We start from the raw sequence: 15683 nt of genomic DNA on the forward strand, positions 1-15683 counted from the left end.
AAATATATATTTTTGACATTGGGGGAAGGGGGAACAGTGCCATTACCACTTAATGGAAATGACACCTGAACTTGGAAAGTTGATAACTAGTCTGGACATGACCTCCCATATAAAGCAACGCCTGCGGCACGTTTGAAATCTCAGAGGCTGTGTTCTGGAATCTACGCAGTATGTTCGTTAACCACCAGGTGCCCACATTGTCTGCTAAGGTGTCATTAAAGGCTGTTAATAAAAGAAATTAAACTATTACAAGCGTGCTGCACCTTTGCCAAGGTTGCTTCGGCAGTATGCACTTACGAACAATTTAGCAAAAGTAAAATTTGGTCTGGTATATAAGGTAAGGAATCCTTTCGCCTGGTTCTGTTCCTTTCTCATCCCCCGCCATGCACAACTGGCTGATCCCGGTGACAATGTGGGCGGAGCTCCACTGAGACCACCGAGGAAGCGCAAAAAGAAATAGCACTGGAATTAAATTGTTACACTGTTGCGGCCTTGCTTGCAGAGGGCCTTTACCTGCTGCCAACCTGCCAGTTGCACCAAAGTACTGTTTCGATGGCTTCAATTCCTTTTCCACTGTGAGTTTCCCCAACTAAGTACTTTGATTTCTTTAAAAGCTGGGGGAAGGAAGACGGTGAATTTGGGTGCAGGTGTCTCCCCTAAAGCTTGCCTCGACTGTAATCTTATCCTCTCAATCACTTATGCTTGCTCTCCTACTACCACCTTATCACAAGAGTTTTAAAGATAAACTAAGGAGAAATGCTCAATTAATTTAGACTGATAAAGTAGTCCGTCAAAACTCTATTTTGGTAAGTTTGGATTAAGAGGCTGATTACGAGAAAAGAAAATGAAGGCCACATTTTCATTTCCTGAATTTCGTACTGACATTTCAACCCTGGTACGCCAGTGAGACGCAATGGATTTCAAAGTACTTTCTCGTACTGTATTTGGGCTGTTTTGGTGCAGTCAAATTTAGGAGAAGTGGCTGAGTTTGGTCTATGACTATACGCACAGCGCAAAAAAAAAAAAAAAGACAGGACGCACAGAAGACACACACACACTGCGCTGTCATTGCCTGGTTTAGAATACACTGAAGTCCATTTTGACAGATAAACTAGGAGATAAACAAGCAGATGCTGTCATGACATCACGGTGAGCTGGCCGGGAACTTCAAGGCAACGTCGCCACATGTCTTTTATTTTTGCGTCCTTTCAGGCTCACCATGCTTCCTCTCATGGCGAGAGTGGCTTTTTCTGGTATTGTAGACGTGTAATTTTATCAATACAGCTCAACTTAGCTTTTTTCTCTTTAGAGTTCCCGTAAGGTGGTTTTCCAGAGGAAGAAAACACATGCACACATGAACATTAATGTACGCACTTAAACCAGTGCTGCCACTCAGTTCATTAAAAGTGGCCCCTACAAGCGTCCTTAGTAGCAGTGGAGGTGTGATCTCAATGCACAGCAAGAACTTGCCACCAGTTTTGAGTACATTTTCTTAACTACCTGCAGCCTGTATGTTTCCCATCAGGAAATGCCAGGTACATCAAGTATCTCACAGCCCACCATGCAAACAGTCGATTGGCAATAGAGAGTGTTTTAGCTTGTCTCTAAATGCATTATCTTTTACGGAATACTGAGTTACCAGGGCTGTGACTGGCAGTAGTAACAGTGGAAGTGACATCTTGTGACGCTTTGTATAACTACAACACATTTGAAACGTTTTTGGGTTGCATGAGCACGTTGAAGGAAGCTAACTAAAGGACCGCACGTTAACTGCATCAGTGCTTTACGCAAGCAGCCAAGTATGATATGGTTGGTCCCGGCAGTAACAGTTGTGTGTCTTCTATGGTTAAACTCGGTACCACAAGATGGTGCTACGAATGCAGTTGCTCATACAAGAATTTGCAGTAACCCTGTATCCTGTAAACTACAATATGTTTATGGACTGACAGAACGCTCTAATAGCTGGTTTTGCCATGAGCAGCACATTCAAGCAGCAGCTACAAAAACACGAAGACACTTGTTCTTTTTGTGGCTTAGACTCTTTGTAATTTTGACACATGAAAATAATCGCCATTCATCTTGTGTGCAGTCCCTTTCTTTGACACTGTGTGCCTGCTATGAGACACCTGTTGTGCCTGGCGTTTCCCGACAGAAAATGTACAGTGCACACGTACAGTACAGAAAATACGCTCTAAGATTGATGGCAATTACTCTTGTACAATAAAATTACACCCTGAAGGTTGTAACTTCTTATGAGAATGAAAAAAAAGAAAGAAAAGAAAGCCTTAATAAATGCTTAAAAATTATACCATCTGATGCTTTCTGTAAGTTACACAACCATAACTTTTCCTTGCACCCCCATTTCCCAATATAAAAACTACTTTATTAACACAAATCTGCTAATTACACAACAGAACACAATCTTGAAAAGATATGATAGTGCATGTGTTAAAAGGTTTTGTACGACTACAATAGTATTTATGCAAGAAACTGCTTGTTGGGTACAAAAAAAAAAAAAAAACCTTTTTTTTTTCTTTTCACATTTTCTTTTGTTTCCTGTTATATCTATAGTATTTGATCAGTAACATATTTTTATTGTGTTTCTTGCTGAGTTTTGGTTGCGTTGCTTTCATTACAATTTATTTAAATGCGTCATATTTTTAAGCACATGGGTTATATATGATGATGATGATCTATGCGGCCTTCCCATTTGAATCGGGTGATCGAGAGTTCGGATCTGGCCCTGTCCTTCCTTGTTCAATGTTACCAACGTATTGGTGTACATTAGTTTCTGCTAGAAAAGTTAAGACAGTTGTTGTGCAAGTTAACTTGAATCACTCTACTGAGCAACAATAACACAAGGAAAGGATGCAGACGACAAGAGTCCACATGTCGTCTGTGTCCCTTTCCTAGCATTTTTGTCGCTTCGCGCGTACCAGTTAAACACAGTTTCTGCTAATGTAATAAAACGTTCAATTTTCTGACACTACAACTCTCGGATCCTCACCTGCATTCTCAGTCTTCCGTAAATCCTACCATGTAAATAAAATTATTACATGCGCACTAGACGGTCACCTGCCTCCTAACAACACCGCACTAGTTTCACTTTTGTAAATTGTGTTCTTTAACAGTTGGTGCCAAACATTTGGTGGCACAGACAAAGACACACAACAAACACAGTACACACACTAATTGTGACAATTTCTCCTCAGTCAGTCATCATTCAAAGCTTGCGTCATGGTCAGTTCCAGCAACACCTCTTTTTATTGAAAATGGCAATTTTCTCTGGTTAAGATTTACTGGAGGAAGTGAGTTAATTAATGATATTATTGGTGATAAGTGCACATTTCCTGATTTATCCACCGCAGCTAAAAATGTTAGCCACCAAAGAAAATTTAATTTTGTCTCTAATCCCTTATTCATATTGCAATGTGCCAGAGTACAACTGGGTATAATTAATAACCATGAGACGACACACCAGACAAAGGATGACAGAGCACACTAGCTATTTCTGATCTCCCTTTCGCCTATTTTGAATAAGCAGAGCCATTAACTGCAGACAGGGACAGAGGGTATCCAGTGTCAAAGCACAGTTCTCCAAAATATGTGACCGTTATTTGAGCACAACCTTGCTGAAAGACAGTTTTTCATTACTTACATCATTAATTTTATACTACCTCAATATGCCTACACAAGAAAAAGCTGCTTTGTCTGCACTCAAAAAAGACAATAAAATCTTGATTTAGAGTGCAACGTGTCGTTTCTGACAGCTTTTAATGCTTGTCCCCAGTGTCCCGAATGCAGTATGTGATGCCATAAACATTAATGTAACTCAAGCAAACGTTTATCTATGTGTTAAAAACAGTTACGAATCGGGTGTGCATTCATTTTTCTTGCGCTAAGTACTGTAGGACGCAATAGGGATGAAACGAACACTGCGCTTCCCTGTGTCACTTTGTGTCCGCTTCAAATCCAGTGTTCGTTTCGTCCCTGTTCCGTCCTACAGTACTTAGGGCAAGAAAAATGAATATATGTGTTCAGTTGACAGCCCTGAGACTCTTCGTTAAACTGTCACAGATAAGAAAGTAGAAGGAGCATGTATGCCATGGAAGCACTACTACAGGGGCAGTCTATTTATTGCCTTAGTATGTGTACATCAGAAAGTAGTAGGTTTACTTTAAAGTGGCCTCATATAGTAATTAGCTTTTGAACTCATTGACATATTTATGTTTCTTTACAATACCATGCACTTAGAACAATGTCTCTGCAACATATTCAATTCACAGCTGTTACAACCCCGATGTAACAGCAAAATGTACTTTGTGGAAATGCAAAATGCACAATGAGTCTATAGTTAATAACTCTGTTGCCTCTCGCTATATTAATTAGGGCGCAAGACAAGACTTCTGTTGATTCAACGCTGGTTAACTTGACTGTGTTGGCAAACCCCAAAAAAGTGTCAATGGCTCCCCCCAGAATATGTTCTTTTTTTTTTTTTCAGTTGAACATAGCTCATCGCAATCGAATTAATGAAAGTCAACCACGATGTTTAAACATCCCTCAGAGCATAAAGGACATCAGTTTGCGAGCACTGATAAAATGCAAAAAGATCTGCTTCAACTTACGATGAGAGTCGCTATCTTTTTCCTTGCTTCCTCACTGCAAAAGAGCAAGTAAATAAATAAATAAACAGATAAAGCTGGACACCGTAACATGCATATGAACTACCAAGAAAGGAAAGAAACGCCCTCTTCTCAATATTAGTTGCTACAGCAAGCATTTCTTTGGAAGTCCCAGGTGTAGTCCATTACAATTAATGGTTCATTCAACACAAAGTTAAGCACTTATAGGTCAAACTTGAGTCATTGTACTTACAGACGACTGATCTGAAAAGAGGAGAAAGAGCATGTGATCTTTTCTCATGAAGAATTGAGATCCTTACTCTTTTTTTTTTTTCATGACATATATGGGACTCAACGTAAAGCCGCGCGCGCGATGACAGCAGTCGACAAAGCTTCGGTAGGGAAGAAAAAAAAAATGTCAATAAAAGAATGCTACATTTCGATCGCCGTGGCCTCTACACAAGCACTTTCCCAACAAACGTGCCGCGGCGGACGGCCTGCCGACAGCGGGCGGTACTTACACAGCCGCGCGAACAGGAGAGCTGGGGCTGCCGTAATTAACCACATATACCTCGCGGCGCGCTTCAAGCGCAGGACGCCGCGCGATGTCGGGCAGTTGGAAGCTGGCAACTTCGCATAAGTTGCGTGAAAGTGTCGACAAATGCACGTCTGGTACGCTGTGATGCAGCGAAAGATCGAAAGAAATGAAACGGCTTTCGTGCAGGTTAACACCGCCGTCTTCGAAACAAATATACAATGAAGCTTCGTTTCCTTTTTTTTTTTCTTTTTTTTTCTCCCTTTCCGTGCTGTTCACAAACAAAGCATCAACAAAGGCTGAGAAAGCTGATGTGTCAGCGGCAACAGCTGTCACAAATTAACGGTCGGAGACGCCAATTGCGAGCCGCTAAATTATCAGCGTAGCAGGTAGTGAGTACTTTGCGACAACCGCGCTTGCATCGCGGCGCGGGCGAAGCCATCCAAGCACGCTCGCGCTGAGCGCACAATAGCGCCGAGATCGCTCACGACGCCAGGTGAAAGGCACGCGCGAACGACTCCTACGATATCGGCAAATGCAAACGCACCGTTATTCACCTATGACTTACGATGCCACGCTGCAAGAAATAAGATGTCATTGTTTACGGTTTCGATCTAAGCATCGGGATGCTCGCGAGAAGCTGCCATCACCTGATTGATTGCTCGATGTGGGTCTTCATCCAGTTGTTCCTAACCGGCTTCGTTGCTTCGGTTTCCAGCGATCCAGAAAACATGCCCATGTTCTCAGTTCCTGGCACATTTTCTTTAAAATCAATCCCGTTAGTCAAATGACTACTAACGTCAATAGCACAGTCCGCAGCTTCCACTTCAGGGGGCTCGTCTTTCACACAACAGCCGACTTCCGATTTGACCGACGCTTTTTCTTTCTTCAACGTCTTCGTTTTCGTAGGATCCATAATTTAAGTTAAGATTCACAAGTTTAAAGCAGAGGACACACTTATTTAAAACGATTACCATTTTGGCACGGGAATCAGCTGGACGAGTTGTTAGAGGACGCCGTAAAAGATGTCACCAAACCTACTCGTCTAGGTTTCCGCCTTCGTGTACAGGGCAGAAATTTTTCGGCCAAATGCCTAAACAATTATAATGGCGAAAAACATTATTACAGTACGATGACGATGCCTCATTAAGTTGACGAATTTTTCGTCGCATCATATTCAGACCAGGTTTTCTTGCAAGCCGGTCGATAACGCGCATGCGCACTAGACCACTTTCGCTTTTTGCATTCGTCTTTGTATTTCGCTACAGGCATTTGTGTGTGTGCTTGCATTAAACAATCGATTGTACTGCGGCTGCGCAGCAAGCGCGGACTGTCGTCGCAAAATACAATAATTAAAGCTTCTCCTTTCACCTTGGTACTGCGCCTTCAATAAAATTATGCATTGCTTTTCTATTCATATGCCAAATGAAGGGGCGACACAGACTGCGGAAGTTACGTGTCGTGTTTAGAAAGGATTTGTTACCTTTAATACAAAGAGTCGATTCTCACGCGCGCGCACACATACAAAATAGTTTTATTAGTGTTGCATAGATTCCAGAGGGCGCAGCCGCACCGCGTCCGCAGCTGGTCCGCAGCATTCGTACGGTAGCATTCGCTAGCTTGTGGGTGGTGAGAAGCGTGGTGGTCAATCGGCGTGCTCGTATTGTTCTGCAAGCGTATCTTTTCACTCATTGGAATGTCAGTATTAGCTGCAAATCGCTTAGGAATTTTGTGGTGTTGTGGGGAATGAGCAATCGCGGAGACATTGCGTTCGCCCTTTATTAGCATGGCTTTTCGGTCGGTTAGCCGATCTGCTGTGGCTCTAGCCACTTTGCTAGCGTGTGCAATCGGCTCACCATTCTGCCCAGCTGCTGTTAAAAAAACTGCACAGCTCCTATACATGTACGCATGCACACGGCCGATTTGTTTTTCTGTTCGCTAAATAAAGCTCGCCGAGCATTTTTCTTTCGCTTGCTGTTGCATCAATCGTTTTATTTGACGCCGCCTGGCACCTGTGCTTTCTGCAGAACGGGTCGGCATATTTTCCCGGCAATGTCGCGCGCATCCATGCATCTCTCTTGCGTTATCCTTAGGAAATGAAGCGCTGCGCCGTTTCTTACGTTTCAATGGCCTTTTATCTTCCGGGGCTCGCTGCCGCAGTATGGGAGACACCAGCGACAGGCTTCCGGAGATTGAGAAGTCGTCGAAGGACTACTCGTCGCAGAAACACAGTGGCGAGGTAAATGACACGCCGCAGTATTTCGGGCTTTTTGTCACGGTCGACGTGCTCGAGTACGGCTGACCGACAGGATGTACCGTGTACAACTCGTACAGTCTATGCCACGGACTATGTCGAGGTACTGAAGCTGTAAATTACACGCAGGACAGGACCATGGCTGAGCTTTTGGAGAAGAACCAGCAACTCGAAAAGCAGAAGGCCGATCTGCTGGCGCTCGTCAAGAAACAAATGAAGTTGATCGACATATTGAAGAAGCAGAAGGTACAAGAACTTTGCATATTGTGCTGCAAATGGGTAAATTCGCTCTAAAGATTAACATTTAATAGACGATACAATACATGTAGTGCTTACTTTCAAATGGTTCATTTGAAACCCTGTAATCAAGTATGTAAGCACAAGCACGCGCACCATACTCATGCGGCATCCGAAAAGAGTGATGAAAAAGAAACTGCTTTTTGGATGCCACACGTGTAGTGCACAATATATGATTGAGTGCCACATGTATGTGCATACAAATAAACCAGCTGAAAGTATATACTATCAGGAATCTGCCTCGTCCTTTCTAATGTCCACGTCTGCTAAGCGCACTTACACATTCTTAATGCTGAACCAAGTCGCCCAACTACAGCAGTGTTGACCAACTGTGTTGTGTCGTCGTGTGGACAACCTGCTTCTGCAGTTAGGTGCCATGTTTGAAGGAATCGACACTACAGTGTCGAACTCTGTTGCAGCATGTGGCTAATTTTCGATGCCCTCGCTTTCTTTTTCCAGATACACTTGGAGTCTACGAGGATCATCCAATTCACAGAAGACGAACTGATACACCTTTTCGGGATGGACAAGAAGGACCAAAATCTCTAGAACATATAGGACTACACTGCACACAGGCAAATTCGTGTGTACCTGTGCGACAGGCATGCAGACCAGGGACCAAGTACATGTATTTGCAGTAGATTACAAGTATTGCAGATAGGTAGCAAAAACACTGTGTTGCTTTCATGCCAATATTTTTATGTATGCTGCTCTTAGCCTCTTCTACTACCTGCTTGTGAATTAGGCCAGAACATGCTAGTGCGAAAAAGCTGTATGTCCTTGGCTCATGACAACTTATCAGTGCACGGGCTACTGATTTGAAAACAAAGCTCATTGGAAGGAAGTTTGATAGCACAAGTCAGAAGACTGATCATGTGATGATACAAAGGCACTTTCGTGCACTTGAAAGCTGTTAAACTTTTTGTGACAAGCACATAAATTCTGAATTGTTTCTGAATATGTTTACAGACATTACCATGGTCAGAATGGATTACATTTAAGTTTACTGATGACGCACACCTTAAAGTTATGCCCAATGTTCTTACTTCTAACTTTAGCATTGAGAATTTTATCCACCAGGATAAAGAAAACATGCACACTACTGGAAACTTTCGAACTCCTATAATCCACGGTTTTATCTATTTCACAAAGCTGAAATTCTAAGCAGGGACGCATATGTTTCATCTGCAACAATTATGCAATACAATTGCAAAAAACTTGTCCAGCATCTGCATGTGTTTTCAGTGTTGCTTGGCAGACCCAATTAATATACGCAGGTCGATGCATGCTAATAAAAAAAAAGGTAACTTATGTGCAGTCACAAGAACATCAAATAAAAATCAAGCATTGAGAGAAAGCAAGGAGAGGAAAGGTAGAGAGGTCAATCAGACAAGTGTCCAATTTGATACCCTACACTGGGGGGTAAGGAAAAAGGGGAACAGAAGGTTTAAAGGGACACTAAAGAAAAATACTAACTCATAGCGAGAACAGAGCTTTTGTCAGTGAGAAAATGATGAAAACAGAAAAATATGGCGCCATCTGCTGTCGACTATGTGATCCTTCAAATGACATGTCAGCACCGACTTATTCAATGAATGGCATACAGGGAGGTCACGTGGAGATTATGTCAACTTGTCTGTTTTGACGCGGGCAGTTCAAATTGAGGAGCAACAGCGGGACCGTCAGTGGCAATTTTCTAGGCAACAAAGTGGTACATTGGCACACAGAAAACGATGATAGACTTTTAGACGAGTAATGCATCCATCTAGCTGCACTATGTTTTCCTTTAGTGTCCCTTTAATGTCTCAAAGCAACAAACAGGCCATGAGGGATACCATAGTGGTTTGGCTCTGAATTAATTTCAACAGCCAGGGGTTCTTTAACATGCAGCTAATTATAAGCACACCAGCATTTTTGCATTTTGCCCTCATTCAAGCATTCTGTCATTGCTGGGAATCGAACTTCAACCTGGAACGAACCCAAACTTGGCAACAGAACATCAGAGTCACTAAGCCACCACGTGGGTGGGAAAAACATGTCTGAAAAACCAAAAATGAGAAGAGCTCTCTGGCAAGAACAGCTGTCTGAGCAAAAAAAGTGAATCGCTGCAAAATACTTGGCACAACGGCTTAAAATCTTTTATTGAAATATTGTATCACAAAACAATACAATCAACTAGACTGCAGGCAAAAAAGCTTCAGAGAGCATCAAAGGCGTTGGCAGGTTTCAACAATGCAAGCAAAAACTCGCTCATGGAATGTAAAATACTAGATATACTGTATAGAGAGTGAAAAAGACGAAGAGACTCCTCGGGGCCTACAAGCTGTAAATAACCTACAAAAAACGAGAGCCAGGCAAAAAAAACTGGCTTGCACGTTGCACTCGGGTGATGGCCGCTGTCGTCGATCTGGAGAAATACTCGCAAGGCACGTTAAAGTTATCTGTAGATGACCAGAAGTTGACTAGCACTTCTGTCCACTTCGCTCTGCTCATCGCCCTTGCATCACCGAAGCAGTGACCTTGGAAACAGGCCCATCTCAACGTAGTCTTCGACTATCTGTGGGGCAAAAAAGGAAACACAGCGAATTTTGCGACTTCGGTACAATTCCGCAGTTTTTCTGTGCTGTTTGCGACTCAAGAACTCGAGAGACAAAATGATGTCTTCTGTGATTTGCACAGACTTTTGAAAACTAGGGAAATGGGGATCATCGAAATTTCAGACAAAAGCGAAAAGCTTACTGCTGCAGAACGGACTAAGAATTTTCTATTCTTTTGCGAGTTTTGTCAAATTGGAGTGTGGACTTCCTGTGAGAACTCTCCCCGCAGCAATGTCAGATGCGAGAACATCAACTACATTTCATGTCTAGCATACTTGGTAAAGCACACATTCAGCCACTTGAAATATATGCTGGATTCAAAACATTGTGAAAAAAAAGTAAAAGAAATGAACCGGCTACACGACAACATACCAATACTAAGAGCAAACATTCAGACATCTTACTGAAACAGCTTACACAAATTATTTAATTTTGCAGCACAGGTCCAATCAGAAGTGTTTCAAAATGTTTGTGACACATTTTAAATATAATTTTCATCAATACTTTTGCTGTGATGCTTCATCAATGCTTCTGCTAGTGTGAAAATTGTGCGCACAGTGCCTGAAAGGGCTATACAGTATAGATACGCTTACGCAAGTCCATCTGCCATGTAAAAAAGGCCCTTGCATCGGGAACAGTCAAATGCTTAAGTGCCCATTTGTAAGCCAACCAGGATCCATAGCGAACTTTTGCTGCGACAACAGTTAAGAGCTGTGCTTGTCCAAGAAGAAAAAGTTCTTGGGAAGTTGTTGGTGCCCAAAACCATAGAAATTGCTGAAGTCTGCAGTATCTTTGCTTACCGTTCAATTTTTTTTTTTTAAATTTAAGCGATTTGGTCAGATGGACTTCCAAGTGTCATTGAATGTACTGAAGGCAAAAGATAGGACTTATTTGTACCACCCTTCCTCTAAATATATCTTATTTAACTGCTAGTAGACAAGGGAAATATAGCATAACCTCGTTGCTACGATCCCGTTACGTACGTTTTCCCGGCACCAACGTTCAAGATCGAGAACACAAAAAATGACTCAATAGAGTTACGCTTTTGTTCCCGGAAAATGCAATCTTTCGGCACCAACTTTCAGTAAATCGCCAAATTGCGGCTGCTAGATCCCATGTAAACAAGAAAAGGCGCTAGGCACGCACCACTGAGAACAGTAGCCACCTGCCGCAGCAGCTTGCCCAGAATACTTCGAGGAGCACAAACAAACTTGCTGAAGCAGCAAAAAGGACAACGCGCGTCTCTGGCTGCTCAGGCCCCGCCAGTTCAGTATGCATCGGCGTTATAAGCTGCATTGCTTCACATTACGTTGATGTCAACTGCAGTTGAGTCTGCATAATTTTTCAGTGACTTTAGATCGTACGTTTTTCCGGTTAGTAAGCTTTTTCTCGCATCTTTTTACGAAACTCATGAACAGGGTTCTACTGTATTATTGAAGTCCACATTTTTTGCATAGCATTCGAATTCAATTTGAAATTTTTTCTCAAACACAGCTACTTGCTACACAATGTCGTGCAATGTACAGAATCATGTATAAATGAAATGATGGCACTTATTAATGCAAGAAATGTTAACTGTCGGAATAAGCGTCAAGTGTGCTTACTTCGTTAATGCGTTCCTTTGTCATCTCGGGAACGAGATACGTGAAACCGGTGCCGACAAGCTTGCTTCCATCCAAGCACAAATTCCTATCTGTGAGAAGCTCCTGTAACAAAGAGGCATGCGAGGGCATGAAGCAACTAGAAAGCTGTACTCTTCATTCAGTGCAAATGAAAGTGGCAGAAAACGATTTGTTCTTGCTGGGAGCTGAACCCACAACCGTTGTAAAGGTCGTGGCTTCCACATAAATATCACCTTTGCTTTGATATGAATATGAAGCGTATCATAAATTTAGCCCACACTCATAATTCTACAGCAATAGATGTAATGGTGCAAAAGCGCGAAGAAAAAACCCATAAAGACACACAGAAATTACACGACAAGCGCCTTATGAGGAAGGCAAAGAGCTTCACTTGACCCTTTCAGGCGCGAATGAATTCCGCCGATTGAAAACTGAATTTCAACACATTTCTTGCATATTCAAAATCAAAATGCATACAGTAGCAGCATAGATTAAGAATGTTCAATTCTTTGGCGAGTTCTGTCAGGTTTACAGAATATGGACTCCATGCGAAAACTCACCACAGGAACGTTACATATGAGAACAACTATTTCATGTATCGCAGGCATGAAAAGCATCCAGGCACCTGAAAATAATGCCTGGTGCAACACAGGGTGAAAAACCATGAAAGGTGTGAACCCGCTACATACAATGCCACATTTGCACCAAGTACACACAACCTTCCTACCTTCCCACTCGTTTTACTAAAACATTCTGAGCCCATTATTATTCGAACTTGCAACATGATTCCAGTCAGAACAGTTTCAAGATGCATGCGACACATTTTAAATATCATTACATTTATCAATGATTTTGCTGCGGACGCACTTTCTTGGCGTACACAATTGTGTACACAGTGCCTCAAAGGGTTAATAAATGGCACCAGCGAAAAAAATTGAACTTCGTAATGAATTAACCACACCTTAAATGAAAAAGAGGAAGTATCTATTTAATCACTGCTTTATAGAACTGTGAGTGCAGTAGTTGTTTTGTCTGCTTTGTTGTCTCTTTTCCATTGTGTTCTGCATCACTGTCTTGTTTCGAGGAACTTACTGCTACGTGGTCAAAAATTAACACACACATGCAGGAGCAGTTTTGCCCGTGGGCTCTTTATGCTTACAATAAATAATGCCAACTGCACACGCACATCTCTTTCATGTGTCTTTACTCAAGCTCTTTTTTGAATTTTTACAGCTTTTTAAATATGCTTCTTTCCCTGGAGCATTTATTTCCCCTTTTCTTGACACTTTATTTCTCCCACTATATTTCACAATTGTGTTACTTGCTGTATCCTTTGTTATTTCAACCAATTTTTGAAGAAGTACTCGCATGGCATTTTTTTACTGTTCCCAAAGCGACCCATTGAATATTATATGTCACGACTTAAGAGAGCAGAAATTCACATTTGCATACCTGCCACCTGTGCAAATTAACATTCGTAAGACCCCTGCTGATACACTAAAAGAGGGAAATAGCACGCATTCTTACTGGTATTTTTAAACGCTGGCTTTGAATGCGCATGTTTTATGAGATACCAACTTTATTAATTAACAATGATTTACATTAGAGGCAGTACACAAGGAGCAGCAAAGTCTGAGCAGCAGAGACTGACACATTATTTTTAGATTGCAGCAACATTTTTAGCAACTCTGCTGTGGACCATTTCGCCTGCTTCAGGAACTTACCTGAACAAACCTGCTCGAAGCAAGTAGCCCTCTGGCATATGGCATCTTGTGCTAGCACAGGAGGGTGACACAGGTGTAATCCCCATTTCTTTTAAGAAGGCATTTTTTTGCAATCTTGCCTTGCCCCATCTTTCTTCAACACATCTGAAACCTTTTCGTTAGAACATTTCATAAAACTTGATGCACCATTGCTAAAATCGTAGAACCAGCCCAAATTCATAAACTTGGACGTCCTCATCTCTATGCCTGGCTACTGACGGTTCCTTGCCTCACCGAGGTGTCAATCCCGACAGTAGCAAACATTGTGCTTACCTGACAGAGGTATGGAGACAGTGGCGTGTTGGTGATGTTGTCCTTCAGGCATGCCTCTGCCCAGGGAGACAGATGCTTCTCATTAACCTGCTCCACAGTCGATTCCATGTCAGTCTGCACACCGTGAGAGATGGATGGGGGAGCGAAAGAAAGGACATGTCATACATTTACCAAAATAATTGGTAGTTCTGCCTAAAGGAGAGGCATTGAAAGCGATGAAAAGGTTTAGCGTTGCGCTGAAGCCATCTCGGCAAGCTGGCACGATGAGGAGCGCCACCAGCGACGTTACAGGCTTCGCGCCATCTTGTTGCACAAGATGAGATCGAAGGAAAACCGTTGGTGTTTGAGAGCACCTAACGAAATAATGGCATAGATTCAGCTTGACGTTTACTGTCTGCTCTGTTCAGACCAGCGTATGGTGTGGTATGCTCACAGCTGCTCAGCAGGAACCCTAATATGTCTGCACGAAACGCTCGCACCAGCAGTGAAAGCCAGAACGCTGCCTTGGCTTTGGCAGACTTGGTTGAGCAGAGCGTGATGGTGTGCCCACTTGGCTCTGTTTTTGCTTACCAAATGCACTCTGCGACTCGACAACATGATGCCACCAACGTGCCTTGAGCATCCGCATGATTGCTATCGCAATAAAACGGGCTGTTGAAAACGGGCATCAGATAACTGGTTCCGTTAATTTGAGATACCCGATTTATAGTAGCAGCGTATTTTATCACATTTTGTTGCGTGCTGGTTACATTTCATTCTGACCACATTTTCTTTTCCCAAGTTTTCACCCATTTCATTATTTTTCAAACACAGTCTATGATGGAATGGAATCCACACTCGTCTAATCTGATCCTATCTGCACAATGGAACAAGTTCATAACCAATTCGTTTCACATCATTATTCCTTTAACAGCATTGTGCTGTCCATTCAACTGTGTTTAGGAGTGGAAGGGTGTCTATTCTATAAATAAGCTGCATTGTAGATATGGTTAGATGATGGACTTGAAAAAGAAAAGTAATGTCTACTGCCTCACTATACTGGGTTATCTATATTAATGGGAACAGACTTGTTACAGATCTCCAAGTGGTAGAGGTCACAATTCTGTCATATCAGTTGGATTAAACACTTACAAGAGGAGGTGGACACTACTTGCAAGACAAATTACAGAGTTATGTTAGCTAATTAAGGAAATTTCACTAATTAACATTGTAATTAAACATCTTGGAGCACATGTCCCAATTTTGAAATTGAAGCCAAGCCGTAATGAAGTAATATCCGATCAACAGATATCCTGTGCTTCGCTCCAGTTTTGATACACACATGTTCAAAATCTGTGCCGAAATGCATTGATATTAACATTTATCATCACTGTGGAAAATGGGCGCTGAAAAGTGTTACAGAAGTTATTGACATGAAAGTTTTGTGTCTTGCATTTTTTACCTCTTTAGGTAGCTCTAGACTCCACAATTACGATACAAAAGCATTATTCCTTGAGAGTGGCACAAGTAATTGCAGCACTTATGCGACATGCTGAAAGCTTGTGCCAAGCGCAGCTTGGCTTCAGACATGACGTAGGAGACTATTCACATCACCGAAACCAGAGGGGGCAGTCATGTGGTGTGAGGGCTGGGCGTGATGGCTGAGGCGTGAAGGCTGAGGCGAGAATAACAGGGTAACACTTATTTATTAGAAAACATAGTGGCACGCGCCAAAAACCGT

General features: G+C 42.3%; 3 protein-coding genes across 5 annotated transcripts in view; 1 reads left to right on the forward strand and 2 right to left on the reverse strand.

Moving 5' to 3' along the window:
• Positions 1–6218, reverse strand: part of LOC119455419 (uncharacterized) — a 42588-nt gene extending 36370 nt beyond the window's left edge. For all 3 annotated transcript variants that reach the window (XM_049668759.1, XM_049668758.1, XM_037716826.2), the window contains exons 1-2: positions 5808–6218; positions 4626–4659 (exon numbers count right to left, since the gene is read on the reverse strand). In XM_049668759.1, coding sequence (XP_049524716.1) covers positions 4626–4659; positions 5808–6073 — 300 coding nt within the window. In that variant the 5' untranslated portion in view covers positions 6074–6218. The remainder of the gene's footprint in view (positions 1–4625; positions 4660–5807) is intronic.
• Positions 6219–6565: 347 nt separating this feature from the next.
• Positions 6566–8895, forward strand: LOC119455421 (testis-expressed protein 9). The gene is made up of 4 exons (XM_037716829.2): positions 6566–6855; positions 7318–7396; positions 7541–7657; positions 8168–8895. The coding sequence occupies exons 2-4, from the start codon at positions 7319–7321 to the stop codon at positions 8255–8257; spliced, it is 285 nt and encodes a 94-aa protein (XP_037572757.1). The 5' UTR covers positions 6566–6855; position 7318; the 3' UTR covers positions 8258–8895.
• A 926-nt stretch (positions 8896–9821) lies between these two features.
• The window catches only part of LOC119455420 (dTDP-glucose 4,6-dehydratase), a 50207-nt gene continuing 44345 nt past the window's right edge, over positions 9822–15683 (reverse strand). The window contains exons 11-13 of the mRNA XM_037716828.2: positions 13964–14077; positions 11910–12011; positions 9822–10265 (exon numbers count right to left, since the gene is read on the reverse strand). Of these exons, the coding sequence (XP_037572756.2) occupies positions 10212–10265; positions 11910–12011; positions 13964–14077 (270 nt within the window). The 3' untranslated portion in view covers positions 9822–10211. The remainder of the gene's footprint in view (positions 10266–11909; positions 12012–13963; positions 14078–15683) is intronic.

Source organism: Dermacentor silvarum, chromosome 6 (genome assembly GCF_013339745.2).
Source record: "Dermacentor silvarum isolate Dsil-2018 chromosome 6, BIME_Dsil_1.4, whole genome shotgun sequence".
NCBI classification, from domain to species: domain Eukaryota; kingdom Metazoa; phylum Arthropoda; class Arachnida; order Ixodida; family Ixodidae; genus Dermacentor; species Dermacentor silvarum.

Bases quoted from the DNA above. Each gene is read 5' to 3' on its own strand.
- LOC119455421 (XM_037716829.2), top strand. From the start codon at position 7,319: ATGGGAGACACCAGCGACAGGCTTCCGGAGATTGAGAAGTCGTCGAAG. The intron at 7,397-7,540 runs GTAAATGACACG...AATTACACGCAG, and splicing joins CGCAGAAACACAGTGGCGAG to GACAGGACCATGGCTGAGCT. The intron at 7,658-8,167 runs GTACAAGAACTT...TTCTTTTTCCAG, and splicing joins ACATATTGAAGAAGCAGAAG to ATACACTTGGAGTCTACGAG.